Here is a 23,332-nt window from a genome sequence, read left to right as displayed (position 1 = left end):
AAACTCCTACTCTGTGCAAGACCCTGTGCTAGAAGAACAGAGTTGGCATAAGGTTAAGGTTGGCATAAGTAATTCACTCCCAGAGGAAAGAACTATTTCTACTAATGCAAGTTGGCACCTCTCTGCAACTTACAGTCTTAAAAGAGCTGCTGAGGCCAGAGAGAGGTTAAAAGCCTTGCCCAGAGTCACAACGACATATATATTGGAGGAACAAACAAGTCTTCCTAGCTCCCTAACTATGCCTTTCTCTTGTTGGGGGCAATACCAAAGATCAACAAGACATGGTCCCTACCTTCTGGCTCACAACCTAGTTGGGGAGAGACAGGAACAGGCTAAGTGTCTTATAAAACCAATATGCCAAGTACATAGGAGTGATGCAAGCTGTTTAGGGATAGCAAAAGAAAGTCAGAGAATCATTGGCCATGTATGTGGAGGAGGTATATCAAGAAAATCTTTTAACCTTAAATCTCCCGCAGAACTGAAAACAAAAGAAACTGAAAACAGCTACCAGATGGTAGGCTTTTGGTAGTCCATTCACACAGACTCTTCTGGAAATTCCAGATTTGCTCTCCCACCAGTCCTAAAGGGGAAGCAAGAGGGAGAGGTCTCAATTGCAGGAACTACTCCCATAGGCTACAAGATGTGGGTGTCCGAAGGCTATATATCCCAGCCAAGAGCTTAATTTTCTTTTTATTCTGAATAATGAGACCTTTCAAGCCAACTCCCTCCCCAACACTGAGAGGGAGAAAAAAGAAAAAGGAGGAAGTGGTGAAGTTCTTTTGTGTGCCTAGGGCACTCTGCTAAGTGCCAGACAAATTCCCCCCTTCCATTCCCCCAAATATACTAGAGGATTGTTTCCTAAGTGGAAGGAAGAAATGAGGGTACAGAGTTATCTGGGAAGGTGGTCTACAGATTTCAGTCCTCCAAATAGCCACAATAAGAGCCTAGAAAAACCTACTTCATTACCTATAACCTCCCTGGGCAGAATATTTTCTACTTCTCCTTCTGTTCCCCTAAGGTTTTCCTCATTCTTTATGTGGCTAATCTAAAATAAAATTTAAAATTTCTATTTAAATTCTAGCAACTGGAATTACTTCATCTAAGTTGTGGAAGGCCAATATGCTAGAAACATTAAATAATTTTTCAGTATTAATTCCCTTGATATACCATGACAACCCATCTATCTCATCAATAACTCTTAAGGACTCAAAACACCCTGTACCAAAAAAGGGGAACGGTCAGGACTGATTTCCCATTAATTGCTAACTGGGTTGCCCTGATATACATTTACCCACAGCTTATCCATTTGCTGATAACCCAAATGGGCAAAGCAAGGTATCTTTTTGTTTTAATAACTGAAGAGAACACTGAAATAGATAAAATCACTAAGTTCTTAAGTAATGGGAAAACCATTAACCATCCTGGAGAAGAGATAATGAAAAATAGCTCTCCTCCCCCAAGGCAGAACCAGGAGAGGCTACCAGGCCAGAATATTTTACATACTGTCACTTGATGCTGTAAGTCTTTGCTTAATCATTTTCCTTTGTCACTAAGGTAGGTACAATCTGGAAGGAAAGAGTAGAAAAGGACTGTGATATCTGGACAGAAGGCATCAATCAACAGTCAATCAGCATTTACTAAGCACTTTCTGGGTTCAGGGGGATACAAAATAAAAGAAGCCAAACAGTCCCTGGCCACAAAAAGCTTATAATTCTAACATGGGAGACAAGAGACTAGGTTTAATTAGTTCAAATAATTAATCTCCTGAAATGGTCCCATTATTCACATTTGTAGGCATATTTCCATTGGGCTAGAATCCCATATTTTACAAAATTATAACTTTGAATAGTGTGAACTGGAATATATGTATCCACTTTAAGGGGTCCTCATTCACACTCATCATCACTTAACTGATTCAAAGGTAGGTAGGGCAATTAGATGCTCTTAATTAAGACAATCACTCTTCTTTGATAAGATTACACAAGCATTTACATGAAGTAGTAGTTTTAAAACACTGGGCCTGGAGTCAGGAAGACTTATCCTTTTAAGTTCAAATATGGCCTCAGACCCTTACTAGTTGGTGACTCTGGGCAAGTCATTTAACCCTGTTTGCCTCAATTTTTTCATCTGGAAAATGAACTGGAAAAAATGACAAAATATTCTAATATCTCTGATCAAGAAAACTCCAAATGGAATCACAAAGAGTCAGACATGACTAAAAGGATAACAACAGAAATTCACTTTGAAAGGAAAGAAGTAGTGGGAAAAGGGGAGGACGGTTTGGGGGGAGGGAGAGAGCAGCAGAGGTGATAAGGAAGAGGACAGACAAAAGCTCCTATAGAATGTCCTTCTGTCAGTTAAATATAAAGAGGTTATTATGAGCCATGCAGTGTGCTAAATAAAAGGCAATACACAATCCCTGACCTAAAAGAACTTACATTCTAATGAGGAAGACAAAATGTGTATTTACAAATAACTGTGTACTTATAAACATTGTGTAAATAGGAGATGATCTAAATGAAAAGGTTACTAGTAATTAGGACTAGGAAAGGCCTCACATAGAAAGTGCTACTTGAGCTGAGTCTTCAAGGAAGCCAGTCAGAAAGGCCAGGAGTTAGAGGTGAGAAAAAGTACTGAAGACATCCAATGGAAAGGCGTGGAGTCAGAAGGTAGAGAGTCATGTGTGAGCAACATTGAGAAGAGCAGCGAAGCCAGATCAAGAACAGGTGGAGAGATATAAAGTATGACAGGGGAAGGGTAGGAAGTGAAGCTGTATGGAGAAGGGTTGTGGAAGCCAGCAGAAAGAGGGCCAGTGCAGTAATCTGTTATGCCTGACTATGTGTTTGCAATAGGTTTTGTTTTTCTTGCTTTCTGAGGAAGGTGAGTTGGGAGAGAATGTTGACCTAAAACAAAATAAAATTATATATATATATACATACACACACACACACACACACACACACACACATATATATTTTAAATCAAGATGATTTACATTTGATTCTGGAGATAAGAAGGAACCACTAGAGTTAACTGATCAAAGCAGGTGAATATGATTAGATTTTACTTTAGGAAAATTGCTGGCAAGGTGTGTAAAAGATAAACTGAAATGGGTAAAAGCCAGAAACAGGGAGACCAATTAGAAAGCTATAGTTCTGCAATGGAATTCCATGTGAGAGGTGATGAGGGCCTTAACTAGAATAGTTATTTTGTGAGGGGAGACATATTATTGAAAAGTAAACAAGATCCGTCCACTGACTGGATGTGTTGGTTGAGAATGAGGAATTGAAAATGAGACTGGAATTGTGAGCCTGAATGACTAAAAGTATTGAGGTGTTCTTAACTGTAATAGGGAAATTTGATTCAGGCATGAGTTTAAGGAGAACATGTCAAAATTGTGCTGCTTAAAAAACATCCAGATCAAAATATGCAACAGGCAACTTATGATGTATAACTGGAGTTCAGAGGACAGACAAGAGATGAATTTAAGATTTTTGAATCATCTACATCAAAATTAGTATCTGGGACCAAAGGAGCTAAGGAGGTCATCAAGTACAAGAGAAAAAAGTACATCAAATACACAGAGAAAAAATAAGAGAAGAGCTTTGGTATACACCAAAAATTTAAACATGGAAGAAGGCAGAACAGCAGAAGGTAAACCAAGAAAAGTTAGAGAAACCTAAAGGGAGCATCTAGGAAGAAAGGATAGTCAATAGCGATGCAGACAAGTTAAGAAGGATAAGGAATGAGAAAAAGGTCACTAAATTTGGTGACTAAGAGATCACTGACAACTCTGGAGAAAAAGTTCAGATTGAGAAATGAAACTGGAAACTAAATTACAGAGTTTTAGAGACTAAGAAGACAAAAAAAGCAGAGGCAACAAATGTAAACAACTTTTTAAAGTTAACTAGAAAAAAATGCCTCCCTAAGAGAGAGAAAGGAAAGGAGAATCAATAGCAGGTGTGATCAATTAAGTAAGATTGTTAAGGACTGGCAAGACCTCGAAGTGTCTGTAACCATCAGGAAAGGCACCAGTAGATAGGCAGAGACTGAAGTTTAGAGTATGGGGATGAAAAGAACAGGAGGCAGAGGCCAAGGTGGGGTGGAATCTGACGGAGAAAATGGGAGGGCATGAAATTAAAAGTACATATAGACAGGCAGGCCTTGAGAAGAAAGACCATCTAGTTATCAAAACTAAAAGAGGAGATTGCATAAATAAAACATTTAATAAAAAAAAAAGTGAGATTCCTGGATATATGATGACAATCCCCTTGAAATGAGGCCTCTGGAACAAGAGAAGCAAGGGAAGGGAGACCTTAATATGACACACACAGCCACTGAAAGACTCTCAGGCACAGCACTACTGCAGCCAGGTGATCTACCAGCTCCAAACTCAGCCAGGGTTTTTCACAGGCCTCTCTATTTCAGAGTATGGGAGAGTGAAATTACTCACCCTCTGAAGGAACATTCTGCAGAACCTATATAATGTTTCCAGTTCAGGCATTGGTAGAGTTCAGAGTCGAGCAGAGGTAGAATTTCAAGCTAGTTACCCTTAGGAGATGGCCTTTCAAAATTAGTGGTAAATAAGGCACTGATACAACCACCCCAAGGATCAAACAAATCCTTCTTCTTTCTATATGCTCACAAGCTACAAAATCCTCACAGATAGTTCTGGATAGAAAAGTGTTATAATATAATCAGATATATATTTAAGTTAGTAATTCAAATTTTCAAGACCAAATAAATTTAACTCACTTTAATTAAAATGTACGCAATTTTTTTACTGACATATAACTTGTGGGAAGCATCCAGATCATCTAGTCCAAGCCGTTCACTTTATAATGAAAAAAGTGATGTCAGCAAGGTGAAAACCAAGGAACAGAACTGAGATTTTTCTGGCTCTCAGACTGACTTTTTCTACTCCACCTACTGAAAGAAGGCCATAAAAATAGTTTTTTAAGGTTTGTAAAGCAATTCACAAACACCATCTCATTAGCTCCTCAAAGCAGGTATTATTGTTACCCCTACCTTACAGATGAGGAAAATGAAGCCCAGAAAAAGTTAAGTGATTTGCCCATAGTCTACACCACTATTAAGGGTCAAAAGAGGATTTGTAAACTAAGTATCCCCTGACTCCATGTCCATCAGTCTTTTCACTAAATATTGACTATACTGATCATCTCTCTTATGCTCTTACCTGTTGGCAACATCTTTTTAAAAGAGCCCCAAAATCTGAAGATGGCACTCAAGGTGTTCAAACAAGGTAATATCTGCTTTTTAAACCTAAGGACCATCAAGCAAGCTTTGCCCAGAATGTGGCTCAGCATCTGGCAGAAATTGCATAATTATTGTATTAACTTTGACTAGCACCAGGTGTTCTATGAGCTCGGACAAGCACTGGACAAGCCAGGACAAGTTCTGGTCATGAAGCCCTGCTATGAATCAAACTTGTCACATTATTGCAGTTACCCCTCATTGTAAGAGCTATAAATATTAAGGTCTCTTAGGACCATTAGGAGCATGGCCCCGGCACATGTGTCTAGATCCACTCCTTGCTTGCAAGCCATTTCCTTCATTTTGAAATTAAACTTTTGTTTGATTCCTAACTCTCTATCTCTAGCCTACTGTATTTGGCTCCAGCCATCCACAGGTTAGAGGCCAGTTTGGTCCCCAGTTGATAGTAGTAAACTTTTTCCAACCCAATTGATGACACAGATGAGTTAAATGAACATATAATACAACCAAAACAGTATTATCAAGTCTTGTACTAACAAAAGACTCTGTTATCACTTCTCAAGTAAAGTAAGGGAATCTCAGATGTATAATCCACACAAGCTGTGGGGATCCTTACCTGCAGCTGAGAGTGAGAGTGAGTGAGACCTCCCTTACCCAATGAAAGAAAGTGAAGCTGACACTTGTAGATGAAGAAAGAACAATCCCAAGGAGGAAATCCTGCCTTTGGACTTCTCCATAGTCTTCTGTACATGTCAGCAGTTCCATTCTTGAGAACAGAAGCCATTAAATCATGATCACCCTCTATCCCCCAGTAAGAGTAGGAAGCTTAGGACATCAGATCATGTACAAAACTAGCAGTGATTCTCAGGTAGGCCACTGGTCTTTCTAGTACAAGTCATCAAAACATCAAAGTAAGATTCTAAGGCAAAGTACAGTTTCCTAAGGCAGACTGTCTCCTTTTCTCTCTCAGATTTCTGATCACAGTGTCAGAAGTAGTCATGGCATCGTTTCAATGTGACAAAGGGATGCCATAAGCCCTGTATACATAGCCTAAAGACATCTTTCCCCAAGGTGCATGAAACACTTCACTGGGATAACTCTTCCCCCACTCCACAGATCAAGAGAATCTAGAAAGAGCCCAGTAGCCCCTGTAACACCAGAGCCAGCCTACATGGACTATAGAAAACCAAATACACCCAAAGCATGAACTTACACCAGAGTTCATAGTAGTAGTTGCAGCACTGAGACTGTCCACAGCAGTGTCCTGTGTCACATATGTAGCTCTGGTTGTTGATCCCCACACAGGTTTCCTTATCCTAAGATCAAAAAATATTTGAATGAATTATATTAGAGCTTTTAATAAGTTTCTCTTCTCATCCAAATGTTCCAGGTAATAACAGCACCCAACCCTCTTATCCCAATATGTGGTTCATTCCATAAGGGCTTAAGTTACAGAAAATGAAGCACAGATATGACTCACTAAAGTAAAAAGCCCAAGGCACAAAGCACATTTGTAAACAGTAACATTCTTGGGGGAAGGGAGAGGAGGAGAGAGATGATGACTTAGCTTACTTAAGCATAAATAAAAATCTTGGGATTTTTCATTGTTAAAAGGAATGATGGTATAGTAAAATAACAGAACAAGCAGCCTTTAAAAATAAAACTTTCCCTCCCCCTCCCCATAAAACTTCCTGGAATATTCACTGAAGTGTTTATTTCAGGATTAAGATCTAGTCAGACAGGAAGGATGCTATGTATAAAACTTGATCACTTGGGCTTCATTGCAGATTACACTGCAATCTACTTCAAAAAAGGCCCCCAACCCTGCTGCCACTGAAATTCTTCACACTTAAGAACCTGGCTCAATTCCAATTTGAACTTTCCTCATCAAAATACCCCTTAAGTCTATATTGGTCCCAGGATTCATGTCCATTGCTTGTCTGGGATTGTTGTGAAGGAAAGGTTGCTAAGCAGCAGTCCAGCAGCTGCCATATTCCATTTCAATGCACTAGTGGGTGGAAGGAGGGAAAAAAAAAAATCATACTCCCATTAGGATGTAAGAGTTTTCTTAAACTAATCTTGACTGCAAAGTGTTTTGAGCATGATGCATTCCACAGAGTCATCTAATACCTCCGGCTCTGCCTACTTCAGTAATCCTAAAGAAAATAGCCCTCTTTGGAAGGGAAAACAAAATGACAGCACTGGGTTTGCAATTGCTTCCTGAGCTGACCTTGCACATAGCTCACATCCAGGCAGAAGGCTGCCAATGGAAACTTAAGTCACATGATGGGTTCCTCAGCTCCAGCCCTTATTTTCTTTTACTACACTTTTCCACTTGGCTAACGGTATAAACAAACCATTTGAGTTACTGTTTTCAGGGTTTGGGCTTTGGTGCAAGTAGTGACTCTATTCTCTCTTAAATTAAATGAAGAAGACTGGAGAACAAGTCCCATGATCAGGCTCAGAAAAACAATTATACTGGTTGCTGAATTCCTTGCCCCCCAACCCCTAACTAGTCCAGGAGTTTTCTCAGCTTCAGATGTCTCAAGCCTAAGGATGGATGTGTTTGAGAAAGGAGGATGAAAAACATTTATAAATTATGAGAAGAGGAAATAATCAAAATAGTAATATGACCACCACTTCCTCGTACTGGCACTTCAAAGAACATTTTTACCATAACCTCGTGAAACAGACACTGTAAGAATTATTATTATTAACTCTATTTTACTTAAGAGGATACTAAGAGCTTAAGTTCCCTCTCCATGATCATATAGCTAGTAATTTTATCTAGTGGGATCAAAACCAGGGCTCCAGACTTTAAGTGTACTGCTCTATCTCACTGTGCCATATGTCTGTCTGTCTTCTATTTTGAAATACTGCAACCACTATAACGATTATATTTTGGTAGATTCAAACGAAAACAATCATCAACAGCACATATAAGCAACAGAAACAATCACTTCCACTAGATTTCCATCCAAGGAAATTGGGCTAATATAAGACTTATCTGGGGAGTGGGAAGCACAACTGGATTGAGAAAATACATCAAAGTTGAAGTACTAAGCTCAGGATCTTAAAACCCCAAATTCGAAAAGAAGAGCATTAAAACATAAGGGTCAGCTTATGTCTCTCCTATCAGACTGGCTAGAATGACAGGGAAAAATAATGCGGAATGCTGGAGGGGATGTGAGAAAACAGGGACACTAATACATTGTTGGTGGAATTGTGAATACATCCAGCCATTCTGGAGAGCAATTTGGAACTATGCTCAAAAAGTTATCAAATTGTGCATACTCTTTGACCCAGCAGTTACTGGGCTTATATCCCAAAGAGATCTTAAAGAAGAAAAAGGGACCTGTGTGTGCAAGAATGTTTGTGGCAGCCCTCTTTGTAGTGGCCAGAAACTGGAAACTGAGTGGATGCCCATCAACTGGAGAATGGCTGAATAAATTGTGGTATATGAATATTATGGAATATTATTGTTCTGTAAGAAATGACCAGCAGGAGGATTTCAGAAAGGCCTGGAGAGACTTATAAGAACTGATGCTGAGTGAAATGAGCAGGACCAGGAGATCATTATATACTTCAACAACAATACTATATGATGATCAATTTTGATGGACCTGGCCATCTTCAGCAATAAGATGAACTAAATCAGTTCTAATGGAGCAGTAATGAACTGAACCAGCTACACCCAGTGAAAGAACTCTGGGAGATGACTAAGAACCATTACATCGAATTCCCAATCCCTATATTTTTGCCCGCTTGCATTTATGATTTCCTTCACAGGCTAACTGTACAATATTTCAGAGTCCAATTCTTTTTGTACAGCAAAATAATGGTTTAGACATGTATACTTATTTTGTATTTAATTTATACTCTAATATATTTAACATGTATTGGTCATCCTGCCATCTAGGGGAGGGGGTGGGGGAAAGGAGGGGAAAAATTGGAACAAAAGGTTTGGCAATTGTCAATGCTGTAAAATTACCCATGCAAATAACTTGTAAATAAAAAGCAATTAAAATAAAAAAAAATTTTTTTTAATGCCAGACACCCCCCCCCCAAAAAAAAAAAAAACAATAAATAAAACTCTGGATTAAACCTCAAAAAAAAAAAAAAAGAAAGAAAGAAAGAAAGAAATTTGTGTGTGTCTATCATAAGTCCTTAGACTTAAAGCTGAAAAGTTTAAAAGTCCTATTTTCCTTAAACGTCATTTATCTCCTCATTTTACAGATGAGGAAACCAAGGTCCAAAGACATAATAACAACTAATAGACCCAACATATTTACATACAAAAGCAAGGTCTATCAAAGGTAACCTGGGATTATCATCACTAGTTGGCCCATTTACACCTTTACTAGTGTAAAAATCTGAAGCTCTTCCATGAGATGCCTCCTTTAAGGCTGAGTCACTCTCCTGTTATATTTAGGGAAAGCAAATCCACACTTGCTGGTTTTGCTAGAACACACAAACTCTAATTTCACAGCAAAACGATTGTTCAGGTTTCATGAACGCATCAACATTCCCATTAAACCCAGCATCCTTTCCAAGTGCCATCCTTCTGGCACCAATTCATAAGAACCCAGTTCAAAGTGGCCACACAGATTCTAATAGAGGTCATATCCTATGACACATGAAAGAATCCTGTGACACTGCATCCCCAGGAAAATCTCATGAACAAAGATATAGGCTGGCCAACTGCTCCTGAATGTGTGCAGATTAGCATGAATTAGAAGAAAATCTAAAATCTCACTAAATCACAGTCTTTTAAATGTCTTGTCAGATGCTTCCTTTGCTCTCCCTCCTTCTAAGACAGCAGAGTCTGACTTTTCCCTGCTTTAGTTCTTCCTTCTCAGAAAGATCAGGATCAAAATCATCAAGTTCCTCTAAACCAGCACTTTTCAAAACTTTTCAGTTTACTGAAAGACAAGATAGCCTACCAGTTTCCCACTGTACTCTCTTTCTTTTTCTTCTCCCCAACATGGCACATGTGCATTCACTCACACAATCCCTCAATCACCAAAGTGTCCAAGGAATATGTGGTCTATTTAAGTATCCTTCCCTGCTTTTCTTCTTTCTCTGACAGTTACAGGGAACCTACGTTCAAAGAGAAAGAGAATAAAGTATAACTATGTCCTTTTTTATTCAGGCTAGCAGCCACAGCAGTATGATAATTCTGCAAAAATACTCTTAAATTATGGTTGGTGAATTTCTAGCAAAGTCACTCTGAATTGTACCCTTCTGTCTTCTATGCTAACCTCACTCACACATCACTATATTCTACATTTGAATGGGAGCCAACTTGTAGACCATCTAAGAGACGTACAGACCATTTAGAGAGAGCAATAGTCAAAGATCCACTGCCGACCTTTTCATGAATCTAATAGCCCATACAAACATTACCTCTTACCTCCAGTTAGAAGACACAAGCTCCTATTTAGCAACCCCTAAGGGAGTGCGAACTGTTCTAAGCACAGGGAACAGTGGTAGAAAGACGCAGTAGGAATGGGAGAAGAGAAATCTTATTAAATAGAAATGTTTTACTATTTGTATACTTAGATATGCCCTTTAAATTACTCCCATGTGTTTTCCTTTTGTTTCTTAAACATTCTTTTTGAAAACTTGAACACATACATTCCAATATACAATGAACAAAAGAACTGCAAAAGCAATTTTGCTAAAAAGCTAGTTTTGAATACATGAATCTGTTCCAACACAACTGATATATTAGGAAACATGTTAAGCATAATTCAAACTACGGTTTGCTTATGTGTGATTTCTTCTGCCATGTCACAATGAATTATAATCTGTAATTCTTCTGATGTCCTCTTCCATAAGCACACTTCAGGTCTTTTGACAAGAAAATGTCATATTTATTGTGTATTTTCTGTGCAGAAGGAATTGTGGGCAGAAGGGGTCTGATAGGTCTATCTTTTTTTTTTTTTAATGTATCACTGACAAAATGTTCAAACATTGTGTCTCTCATTTTACCCATAAACCCTGTGGGATTTATTGCACAATTTTGTGATGTTTGCGGGGGGAACACATATCAAATTAAAACAGAACTGATTGTATATAAAAACTATGAATTTCTAGTTAGTTTTTAACTTTACACACAATAAACTTTTTACACATATTAAATTTAATAAGGCATTATTAATAAAATCGCCTTTTAAGGTACAATACAACTGAAAAAACTGATTCAGGCCAAGTTGTAAAGTGCTTTAAAATGCAAAAAGAAGAATTTATCATGTCCCATGGGGCAAAAGGGACATCAGACATGTGGCAGGCACACATGTTTAATCATTTGCAGCAGCAGCAACACAAATATTTATTATATTCCATTACAATGAATACCACTTCAAAGAAGCCACCCCCTAAAATAAAACAATTTATACATTCATTGTAACAGTAACTTGGGTTGATCTAGTAACAATGAATTCACTACACCCAAACAGTGACATAAAAGATTTTTCTTGATCTCGATAATAACAAAATAACTTTTTAGTATTATAATTTGCATTGAAAATGATAGAGCAGATACAAACTGAAACAATTCGACTTCACAAACATTGAACATATACTATGTGCAAAGCACCAATGCTAAGTGCTGGAGATAAAGACCAAAAAGAAAAAAAAAAAAAGAAAACAAAAAAGAAATAGAAAGAAATTCCTTGGATTCAAGGATCTTACTGAAAGGATACATCACAGACACAAATGTCACAGACAATTATAACATAAATGAAAGAACACACATAACTGAAAGTCTGAAGGAAGACCTCCAAGAATGAGCACCTGAACTGATTCCTGAAGGAAGACAAGGCAAAGGTCACGAAGAAGTCCTTCTTCCCCAGCCAAGAACAGTTTATATTAATTTCAAGTGGTGGTGGACAGAATTCAGGGAACAGTTTGTAGTCCCAACTTGGCTTAAATACAGAATGTAAAAAGGAAGAAGAAGAGAGACTAGACCCATGTGATTTCACTGGTAAAGGCTTTCTGCCCTGAGTGAAAAATTCCCTGATAAATGACAGAAGAATTGAAAATATGTGCAGAAAGATCCAGAAGATTAGAGGGGTGGTGGGGACCTGAGACTTAATTTCTTTTCATGTGCTAATTTACCTAGAAAGACTTATACCCCAACTTTCTAGAAGTCAGAAGTATGGAAATGAATTCAGTTTGATAAAATTCCACTCCCACAAAACATGTTAAGGACTTGCAGAATTTATTGTAAAGGCAACATGGGACAGGGAAACAGCTACTATGTTTGGAGCCAGAAGACCTGGATCCAAATGGACTTTATGAGACCAAGGCAAATCACTTATCCTCTCTGGGGTTCTGTAAATGAGAAGCTTACATAATTATGAGCCCTTTTTAATACTAAATCTATGAATCTGAAGTCTTTCATATCAGCAATTAACCCAAAGATAACTTCTCATGTTTTTCACTTCAGAATCTGTGCTGGTAGCCCATCCCAAACAGTGACTCTAATATACATTTTGTTTAATAAGGAACAAAGGGAAAATTATTTTACAGAAAAAAAAGAAGCACATAACTGGAAAGTACATTTTTTTAAAAAGTAAAGATGATGACTGGCAAAGAATGGAAACTGAGGTGATGCCCATATCATTTGGGGAAATGGCTGAATTAGATGTTGTAAATGAAAGTAGTAAATGAATGTAGAGAAATGATAAAGAAAATGGTTTCAGAAAAAACTAGGAAGAACTGTATGAACTGATGCAAAGTGAAGTAAGCTGAACTGGGAGACAATCTACACAGTTACAGTAATATTGTAAGATTATCAATTAGCAATATAGTATGATCATCAACTTTGAAAGACTGTGACTGATCATCCCGATGACCCACTACAATTCCAATGACTCACTATGAAGCATGCTATACCCTTCCAAATAGAGAAGTGAGGGACGATTAAAGATATCTTTTTCTTTCTTAAAAGAAAACAAAACAAAAACAAATACACCATAGCCAATGCAGAAATTTGTTTTGTATGACTATACATCTTTGTAGTGGGGTTTTGTTTTTCTTGCCTTCTCAAATGGTAGAAAAATATAGGAATATAGGGAGGGAAAAAATTTGCAACTGGAAAAAATTTAAAAAAAAAATCTCTGTGCTTAAAAAAAAATAAAAATAAAATTTAAAAACAAATGGATGACCATTCCAGCTATCTATACATATGCAATTTTTTTTTTCCTTCTCTGGTAGCATCAAAAACTGAAGGACATAACTATTTAAAGGTCAATTTCACCATAGGAAGAACTCTTTAAAGTACCAATGTATAGACAGAGACACTGTTTATGATCCACACATCATAACTTTAATTTGCTGCCATTACTGGGTTGGAAAATACTTCCAATAACTGGCTGACAGCAAGAGTATCTAAGACTCCTGATTCAAAGAACTAAAATTTTAAATTACTCAAAATTGAAGGGTTTGGATTTGGGGAGAAGGGAGAGGTTTGTTTATTGGAGAGAAAAAAGGAAGCAGAATCATGTAATAGAAATCAACTGATTGGTAGATTAATATAGGTAACATTCAAAAAAATGACCCTTAAGGGACGAAGCAAGAAGAGATATTAAAAGAAAGAGACATATACTTAAGCCAAAAGGGGAGCCTCCAATTTCCCACATTTAAAATTCAAAGCACATACTGAATAGAAAGTTTCAATTAATTTTTAAAAGTATTATTTAGTAGTTTTTGATTCACTTTGAGAATATTTGTGGAACTCTAAAAGAAAAACTATTTTCCTTCTCTTCATTCAGTTCAATATGATTGAAAAACATTCATCAAGTGCTCCACATTATTCAAGGTTCTAATCTATATGACAAGTGCTGGAAATAAAAGTATACAAGTGAAAACCCTCAAATAGATTACATTGTACTGTAAAGATATGACTACTATATATAAAAAAAAAAAAAAGTAAGATTCTTTCTAACTCTACATCTAAGAGCCTATGAATTTAAAGTGTTCTAACAACTGGACCAATTAAGTGTCATAGTGAATAGAGTGCCAGCATTGGAATCAGGAAGACATCCTCCTGAATTCAAATCCAGGTCTCAGACACTGGTTGTATGACCCCAGACAAGTCATTTAACCCTGGTTGCCTCAGTTTTACACATGAGGAGAAATAACTCCAGAATCTTTGGCAAGAAAACCCCAAATGGGGTTACAAAGAGTTTTCACTCACATGACTGAAAAACAACTGAACAGTAACTGGAGATCAGGAAAAGTTTTTTTGTAGAAGACAGCATCTCAGTTGAAACTACAAGGATTCTATAAGAGATTAGGGAAGAAAGTGTGGAATGAGGAAAACCTGTGCTAAGGCACACAGCTAAGAGTTTCAATATCCTGTACGGTGAACAGCTCTCAGGCCAGTTTGACTGGAATGGAGAGTTGTGGGGAGAGAGATGACAGGAAAAAAAAAAAACTGGAAAGGTAGGAAATACAACACTATAGAGGCTTTAAACACAAGGCTTTTTTTTTTCCTTAATTATTATTTTATCCTAGAAGTACAAGAAAACTATTGGAGATTTGAGTTGTTGAAAGGGAAAGGAAAAAAAAAGGGAAGAGAAGGATCAAGACAGAAGGCACTATTATCTCAGGGCATAAAACCTTCAAAGTGAAAGAGATGGTGAAGAAGAGAAACAAATGACTAAAGGAAGCTGCTGGCCAGAAATATTGTTCCAAGAAAATTAGTATATAACAATGGAAAGTAAGTCAGGAATCAGGAGACAGGAGTTCTTAGTCTTGATTCCATAATTAACTGGTCATATGATCATTGGAAAGTGCTAACATGGTACAGAGAGAAAGCACTGGATTTGAAATTAGAAGATAAAGATTTTAACCGTGGCTCTGCTACTTTTCACCTGGATGATCCTAGGCAAGTGAGTTTCCTCTCTAGCCCTTCATTTCCTCACTTTTAAAATGAAGTGGCAGAACTAGATTATCTATACATTGATTCCATCTCTAAATCTACAACCCTAAGAGTTATAGAGTCTGGTTTTCCTTTTATCAAACTCTTGACAGTTCTATCATTCCAGAACTCTACAACCACCAGTTTGTCTTCAGACTACATGTGCCATTGTCACACTTTGACAAATCAGAGTGCATCTCAATGTAGGATAAAGATGAGGAAGAGAAATAGAGACTGATTGGTCAGAAGAATTAGGAAGGTTAAATCAGGAGAAGAGTGTACATGATAGCAATTTTCTAAACAACTGAAAGATATCCTATGGAAGAAGAATAAAAAAAAAATTTTTTTTTTGCTCCAAAGAACATATATACTATGCTAGTGTTTGATAAACTCAAGAGCATAAATTACTGGGGAAAAGACTCATTTGATAAGACCTGCTAGAAGAGTAGAAAACAATCTGATTTTTAAAAAGTCTTGATCAATGCCCTTTCTAAATATAAAACATTACACCATCTTTAAAAATCTAGGAGATTGAAAAGTTTTATATTTCATAATTATGGATGGGGAAATTAATAACATTGAAATAGATCATAAAATCTAAGAGGCTATCATGATTATATAAAATCAAATATAGATGAAAGATTCAAGATGCATAATGAAACATGGATTTTTTTTTTGGACATGAATTAATGTAGTAATGTTTTGCTTATGCATATTCATTATAAAGGTTTTCTTTTTTTAATGTGGGATAGGAGGGAAAGATGTAACTTAATTATAAAATAAAAAAATTATTAATCACATACTATAATATTCCAGAAACTGTAAGACATTAGGGATAAAAAATTTTTTTAACATAAACAACAAATCTGGTATCAAATACAATCTTAGTATCATATTGTCATGGTTAAGGATATATCATACCTCTTTTCTGTTAATGACCAATAAACTGTTTATGGGAAATGAACTCTAAGATAAATGTTTGGGGATTTTTATTGTGTTTAAAAAAAAAACACCACTACCACAAATTTTAACATTAGACAAAATTGGAAAAGTGAAAAGTTTTCCCTAACACATAAGCTTTATTTCTTCCTTTCTAGATTCATAAAAAGAATGAGTGTTCACTGACTACCTTACTATGTGTTCAGCCTATTTATTATAGTCAAGGATAGGGACTGTACCTTTTGATTTTACTGGCTCTTGGTAAGGATCTTCCTTAATGGATGCAGTTTGGTACCTACTTTATAATTTACAATCTTAAAGAATTTCCTAGATCAATGGTGTCAAACTCAAATAGAAACCTTGCTGGCCACATAATAATTCAGAAAATTACGTATTAACATTATCTATATTCCATTGTATTTTTATTTTTGTTAAATATTTGCCAATTGCACTCTAATCTAAATAAGTAATGTAGTGACCTGCATATCTGACATACCTAGCTTAGATCACTTCAAAGATTAAGGGACTTGTCCAATCATAAAACCAATCAGAATAGAGATATGAGTGGAGTGACTAGTTCTCCAGTCAGCACATCAAGCGTCTTTTGTGCCAGATGCAAGTCATTAATTATTATGTTTAAAATTAGATATAATACCCATGAAGAAGTCCCTTTTTCATTTCCCTCTGTAAATCCTATTGAGCTTTTCTTATGCTCATCTATATGAAAGCTAAGCCTCTTACTAATATAAAAGATAGACCTTCCCAAAACATTAGCTTGATCATGTCACTCCCCTATTCAAGAAACTAAAATGGTTCCCCACTGCTGTCTGAATCAAATTGAAACTTCTCCAGCTGGCTTTTGTGGCCCTCCTAAGTTTGGTCCCACCTTACCCAATCTCATCTTCCACTCTTCAAAACAAACCTCATTTCTTTACTGTCCTCTCACATATTCCTGATTTATTCCTCGCCTACAATGTCCTGCCCCCACCTCTCCATCAATCAAAAGTATATGTAAATGCTTTACACTAATGTCAGTCATTAATGTTATTTTGCCTTCAAAACAAGTCTCACTGCCTCCATGAAGCATTATTATTCTAGTCATTCACCTTTCTTTAAATTGAACTTAGATAACCTATTTCATACAATTTATTGTTTATCCTTCATTCTTGAGGAGGTCCGCTGAATCATGAGAGTAATGTTTTGCCCTGCTTAGTCCTAGTTCAAATCTTATTTCAAGCTAACTATATGATATTGGACAAGTGAGTTCAATCTATTTCAAATACCAGTTCAGGTAATTTACCGGGGGTGGGGGTGGGGGGGTAGGGAGAAAGGGGGGGGGGGGTTGGAAAAGGGGGAAGGGGTGGGACAGGGGTTGACTCTGGCTACAGACTAAATGAGATCTTCAAACCTGACTATCAAGGTTCTTCTGGATCACACAACTTACAATTAAGAGTTTTCAAATATAAAGGAAGGATCAGTGATCTAGCTGGAGACCTCTGGGCAAATCATAATATCTTTCCAGGCTTCAGCTTCCTCAAAACAAGTTCTAGTTGAAGAGTAAGTTTTCATTGGTACACCTCTCAACCTTAGCAGCCTAACAAAATATAGGCTTTTACTTGGCCTGCAGGGTCTATCTTACATGCAGCTGCAAAGAAAAGACAATTTGGTTTCCAATCACATCTAAGCTCTATGTGAGTTAACATGCCACTTTAATTTGCTATGACTGCCAGTGAAAAAGCCCAACAGTTTCCTCATCATTAGCTACTTCTGTCCCATAATAATCCACCCAAGAAGATTGGTACATTTGGCAGGGGCTAGTCACTCGAAGTGAGGCCTGAAATAGTAGGTGACATATTGGGGGGGGGGTTAGCCATTTGGCATACTGGAGAGCAGCAAGGGGCTATTTACAGGGCCATCAGTGTGTACTTTGATTCTATCCTGTACTATAGATACTCAATGCTCAATAATGATCCTGTGAACAAAGAGCTTACAATCTAGCAAACCCATTTTTGTTCCTTTATTTTCTAAAGAGCGTTTTTCCTCCTGTGGTCAGTACAAGACTACTGAATACAATTCCCTATTCATTTGATGATTCAGGAGACTACAGAATCTCTAGGTGATCATTCTGATTAATTATCACTGAAAACATACAGCAGAATAAATGCATGTGGTTCTCAGGACACTTCTTATAGGGATTTTGATATTTTGCTTTGAATAAAGGTCACATAGGCTTAATGTTTGTGTCTTCTATAAATCAAGAACAGAAAAACCATTTTGATTGTCAGCGTGGGGTTCTCCTTTGAACAATCCAGATCACAATCTAAATACTTAATTCCAATGACACTGGTTTCCTTGCTGTTCTACAAAACTTCATCTCTTAGCTCTGAGCATTTTCACTGGCACTGGCTGTTTCCCATGCCTAGAATTCGCTGCTCATCTCTGCCTACTGGTTTCTTCTAAGTTCCAACGAAAATATCATCTTCTAAAGGAAGCATTTTCTAATCCCTCTTATTTCTAGTGTCTTCCCTCTAACAATTATTACTGATCCTGTATATAGCTTGTTTCTATATGTTTATTACTTGCCATCTCTCCCATCAGAGTATGAGTTCCTTGAGGGCAGAGTCTTTACTCCTTATTGTGCTTAGTACAATGTCTGACACATAGCAGATGCTCAATGTTTACTGTCTGATAATCCACCCCCAATTTCTCATCCAACATGTATTTTGTTTAAGTTCCTGAGTTCTCTAGATTCCTCTAAAGGGAGTTCACCCAATATGCTTAAGGTCTTCTCTTGTCACTGTGTGAATATAATATATGGACTATTCCTTATCTCTCACTCTTGAATCACAATTTCAACTTTTTTTTTTAGCCAATCGTCTCTCTGATGTCAGCCTTTACATCCCAGCCCATTTGTGCCAATCATGTCCCTCTATCCTGCCCTTAGGTGACGCATAACCTTAATCTTTTGGAGATTAGTGTCACACCACTTATAACTGGTCACATAGTATCCACAAAATGGTTCTGTCATAAATGTGAATTTATATATCAAGAAGAAGTGTGGAGTCATTAAAATCACCCTTCAATTTCCAAATGTAATTCAATCCCCTTTCCTCTCTTGTTCATTTCCTCCCCAGTTCATTGTCTATTCTGGTACCTATCAAAGATATAAATACTGGTAGATTATTTCTTTAGCCCACTCATTCAGCTTCACATCCTATTCTGAACAATATATACATTTTTCATTCATTTGATTTTTCCTATATGGATAGCAAGTCTGAAATTCTTTTAGGTGATTCTGAATCTCATTCACAGTATTTAATGTAGTTAATACAATGCTATATGCAAAGAGGAGCATCTGGAGGGCCTTCCCACATATCAGAAATGCTTCTACCATAGGATTCTGTGCTGAAAATCCTCCATAAGAGTGACAAATAACTTCATTGCGCATATAGCTTCCTATTCATGGCTTCTGATTAGTAATCAGAGGGTTACTTAGTTGAACAAAGTTATTTCTGTTAAAGCTTTTACAGGTCTGACATCTATAAGGGAAAAAATGTGTTGGAAGGCAGCTTTTAAGAGAGCATTCTGCCTTATGAATCAAATGTTTTTATAATCCATGAATATAGAACCTTGTATTCTCTAAATATTTCAGTCCTCTATTGACTATATGGATTTAGACTATTATATAGCAAGACTGGTGAAAGTCTGCATGTTTTTACCCCATATTTTCATAAAGGATGTCCTAAGTATGTGTGCAGATCACTCTAATATTTTGTAGAGATGGAAAAGTGTCTTTGATGCGGGAAAGCTTGCTTTCTAGATTCCCACCCTCTCCTAGTTAATAATGTAAATTGCTCTTTAACTCACACATCCTGGTCCTTTTGAATTCCAATAGAAGATCTGGCCTGTTCCCAGCCCCACCCGGATATGAGCCAACTTTGGGGCTACACCCGAAAGCCCCTCGAGCTAAGTCTCCTATTATAAAAAGGCCACGCTGGGAACCCCTCTTTGCAGAGATTCCAAACATGGCTACCATGTGAGGAACCTCTGTCCACTGGACCCTCTGTCCAGTGCCCTCCTTATCTCTACCTTCGCCTATACTTTAACTTTGCTTATCTAATAATAAACCTCTTTTATCAATCTAGCTCTCTGGGCCAATAAATGCTTTTATTGGGAACTCGCGCCGCTACTAGACCCCCTTGCGTCGAATCTGTACCCCAAACCTGCCGCTAGACCTTAACCCTAATTTCATTTAGGTACACCAAAGCTAGACCTCAACACCTTGATTGATATTTTTTCAGTCCTCTTTTTTTGGTACTAAAATCTGCATTTCAAATATTACCTATAGTTCTTTCTAATATCATGAGAAAAGATTTCTGAACTCTTTCAAAAGTGTGTCACCTCCAACTTTTATGTAATACAAGTTGCTTTTTTTTGAAGTTTTTTTCATAGAGACATTATTTGATCCTTACAATAACCCTGTGAACTAGGTCATCTAGGTACTTATAATCTGCATATGATGAAGCTGAAGTTCCAAGAATTCATATTTATATTTATATTCACATACTAAGTAAAAAAAAAAAATTAGGGCTACAACTTAAGTTCCTATATCCTACTTTACAATTCTTTCCTTTAAAGTATAGTACCTTGAGAAGCAGTGGAATGCAGTAGAAAGAAACTTGGGGTCAGGAAAACTGAATTCAAATTCCATTTCTAACACTTACACTTAGCACAACACCAGGTGCTGATTCTGAGTATATCATTTAAGTTAGACTTTCTTTTCCTCAATGGGAAATTGAGGGTCTAATATTAATTTATTATTAGGGTATTCTAAGGGGAGTGCTTTGTCAACCCTAAAACTCTATGTAAGGGGCAACCAAGTGGATAGAGCACTGGCTCTGGAGTTCAGAGAATCTGAGTTCTAGACTCAAACATTTCCTAATTGAGTGATTCTCAGAAAGTCACTTAAAACCAACTGGCTCCAAATAAAACAAAACAATAACAATCATTATCAATATTTCAGTTAATTGAGATTTTATTATACTTTTTAAAGGATACTTGGTAAAAACAAAACATCTCTAAACACAGAAGTATATTTTAAGGAGCTAAGAAATGATATGAATGCAAATTTGTCTTTATGGATGTATTTTAATAAAATTTTAAACAATTCCACTTTATCATACCACCTTGGAGTGAAGTTAGTATCCCCTAAGATCTTACAAATTTGAAGGGTAATTTTTACTTTAAGCCTGCTTCCTCAGAAACTCTATTCCACTTTAGCAGCCTTATTTGGGGCCAAAGGATAATGCCCAACAAACTTCTCTTTTGTGCATCTCCCCCCTTCTAGAGACCAGCACCAGATTTATAGTCAATAAAAATTTCAGACCAGTTCAGAAAGCAGTGTGAAGTAGTAGACAGCACCAGATTTATGGTTAATAAAAACTTCAGGTTAGATCAAGAAGGCAGTGTGAAGTAGTAAGAGCACTAAACCTGAAGTTAGAAAGACCTGAGTTCTAATCCTATCTCGAGATACTTAGTAACTTTTAGACCATAGGCAAAATCACTTTACCACTCTGTGCCTCAGTTTCCTCATCTGTAAAATGAAAGAGTTGGACTTCATAGCCTCTAAGGTCCCTTCTAGCTCTAAATCTATGATCCTATAAAATTGTTTATTTCTGTTTAGAAAGCAAGAAACACATTAAAAAATGTGCAAACTAAGAGAGAATAAATGACAGACCTTAGAAACTAAAAATTCAGAAACTAAAAGACTGCAAGTCTAAAACAGATTTCAGATTATTTAGAGGAGGCACTTATTTCTCTTGCTAGAAAAGGCAAGTTACAGTAAACATAAACTATAAAAGAAACTTAGCTTTAAGTATAGAATTATTGTCAAGAATTATCATCAAGAATTACTGCTTAATTGTTCCTAACTCAAAGTCCAGTGAGAGGAAAATGACAATTTCTATTTCGGAAATGCTATGTTTAGCATTTACCTGCTGGCAAATTGACCATCTACCAACTGTTGTCTATAGGTTAAGTCCTAAATTGATGGCCATTAACTGAGTGAGCAGTTTAGGAGTTAAGATTTTAAACTACTAAGTTGCTTATAAATATAAAGGCAAGTAGACAAACACATTGCTTGGAATGACAATAGAAAGCACATCCTGACTTCCATCAGAGACCTGTTTTCCACTTAAGAAAGCACTTTAGCCCTTCTTCAGCCTTTGACTCATTCTCTCCCTATAGTACAGATTCCTCTTCATCCAGACTTTCCTTTCTCCTTAGTCATCACTAACCAAGATCACTTTTCTCTGAACTTCAATACTTAAGTCTGCATCACACAATTGTGTCTTACTTATACAGTTATTTATTTGGTTTGTGTTTGTTTTGTGACTTCCCCAATAGAAGAGGAGCTCCTTGACGACAAGAATAACCCCCTTCTCAGTTGCTGTCACAGTGTAATGCAGTCCAGGACTGCCATCTGAAAGGGACTCAAGAAAGACCTGCTGATTGATAGTGAAATTAACACCACACAATAGTATTCAACAGTTAAATTCCCTTTAAAACAGTTCACACTTAACTACACATTACAAGCTGAAGCAAGACTCAAATCTGGGCTGCATCTATGTGATTTTAGTTTAGCTTATTGGTTGCTTTAGTTATAACTAAGAATAATGTTTTGACTGAAATATAATGTCCTTCATGAGGCCCTCCCTGATTCTCCTAAATTGAGTGGTCCTTCTTTCTTTTCCTTAACATTTCCAGTATTTCATCTGTGCCCCTTTTATGCACTTAATACAGTCTGCCTATTTCTACACGCTCTGACCCTAACATGAGATGTTCCAAATACTGAACAGCAAGCTTGTAAGAACCACGCAAATCACAAGCTTGTTTCCCAAAACTTAGAACCTCATCAAACAAAACAGAGGTCTAAAATCTGTCTGGAAATCCACCTAGTTTTAGTGATAGTTCCTATTTTAGGCATACTCATTAGTTCCATAGTGAAGTTCTAGAAGCTTTCAAAGTACTGATTAGTAGCTAAACTATGATCTCCAAACTAAATGAGAACCACATGACAAAACTGTTCAATGCTTAAAAAACAGGACTTTGAGCCAGGAGGCCTTTTTTGGGGATAGGCTCATTAAACCTAATAAACCTCATTAAATCTAATAATGTCAAATAGGGAGGGGCTTGAAAAACAAAATAGCTGTTTCTATTGGACTGAAT

The 23,332-nt window shown here is 36.9% G+C and overlaps 2 protein-coding genes across 4 annotated transcripts in view; both read right to left on the bottom strand.

The window, feature by feature from the left end:
• BORCS7 (BLOC-1 related complex subunit 7) overlaps positions 1-6,547 on the bottom strand; it is a 65,217-nt gene extending 58,670 nt beyond the window's left edge. The window contains exon 1 of the mRNA XM_051981325.1: positions 6,449-6,547. The gene's annotated coding sequence lies outside the window, so the exon portion shown is untranslated. The remainder of the gene's footprint in view (positions 1-6,448) is intronic.
• The window catches only part of WBP1L (WW domain binding protein 1 like), a 74,017-nt gene that overhangs the window by 14,806 nt on the left and 35,879 nt on the right, over positions 1-23,332 (bottom strand). For 2 of the 3 annotated variants that reach the window (XM_051981321.1, XM_051981323.1), the window contains exon 2: positions 6,449-6,551. In XM_051981321.1, coding sequence (XP_051837281.1) covers positions 6,449-6,551 — 103 coding nt within the window. Of the gene's footprint in view, positions 1-1,503; positions 1,553-6,448; positions 6,552-23,332 lie in introns of those variants that run through there. The other variant, XM_051981324.1, reaches the window with a different exon arrangement.

The sequence above is a fragment of the Antechinus flavipes genome, chromosome 2 (genome assembly GCF_016432865.1).
Source record: "Antechinus flavipes isolate AdamAnt ecotype Samford, QLD, Australia chromosome 2, AdamAnt_v2, whole genome shotgun sequence".
Classification (NCBI taxonomy): domain Eukaryota; kingdom Metazoa; phylum Chordata; class Mammalia; order Dasyuromorphia; family Dasyuridae; genus Antechinus; species Antechinus flavipes.
Note: the sequence above shows the minus strand (reverse complement) of the source record. Positions and strands in the feature narration are given on the sequence as shown.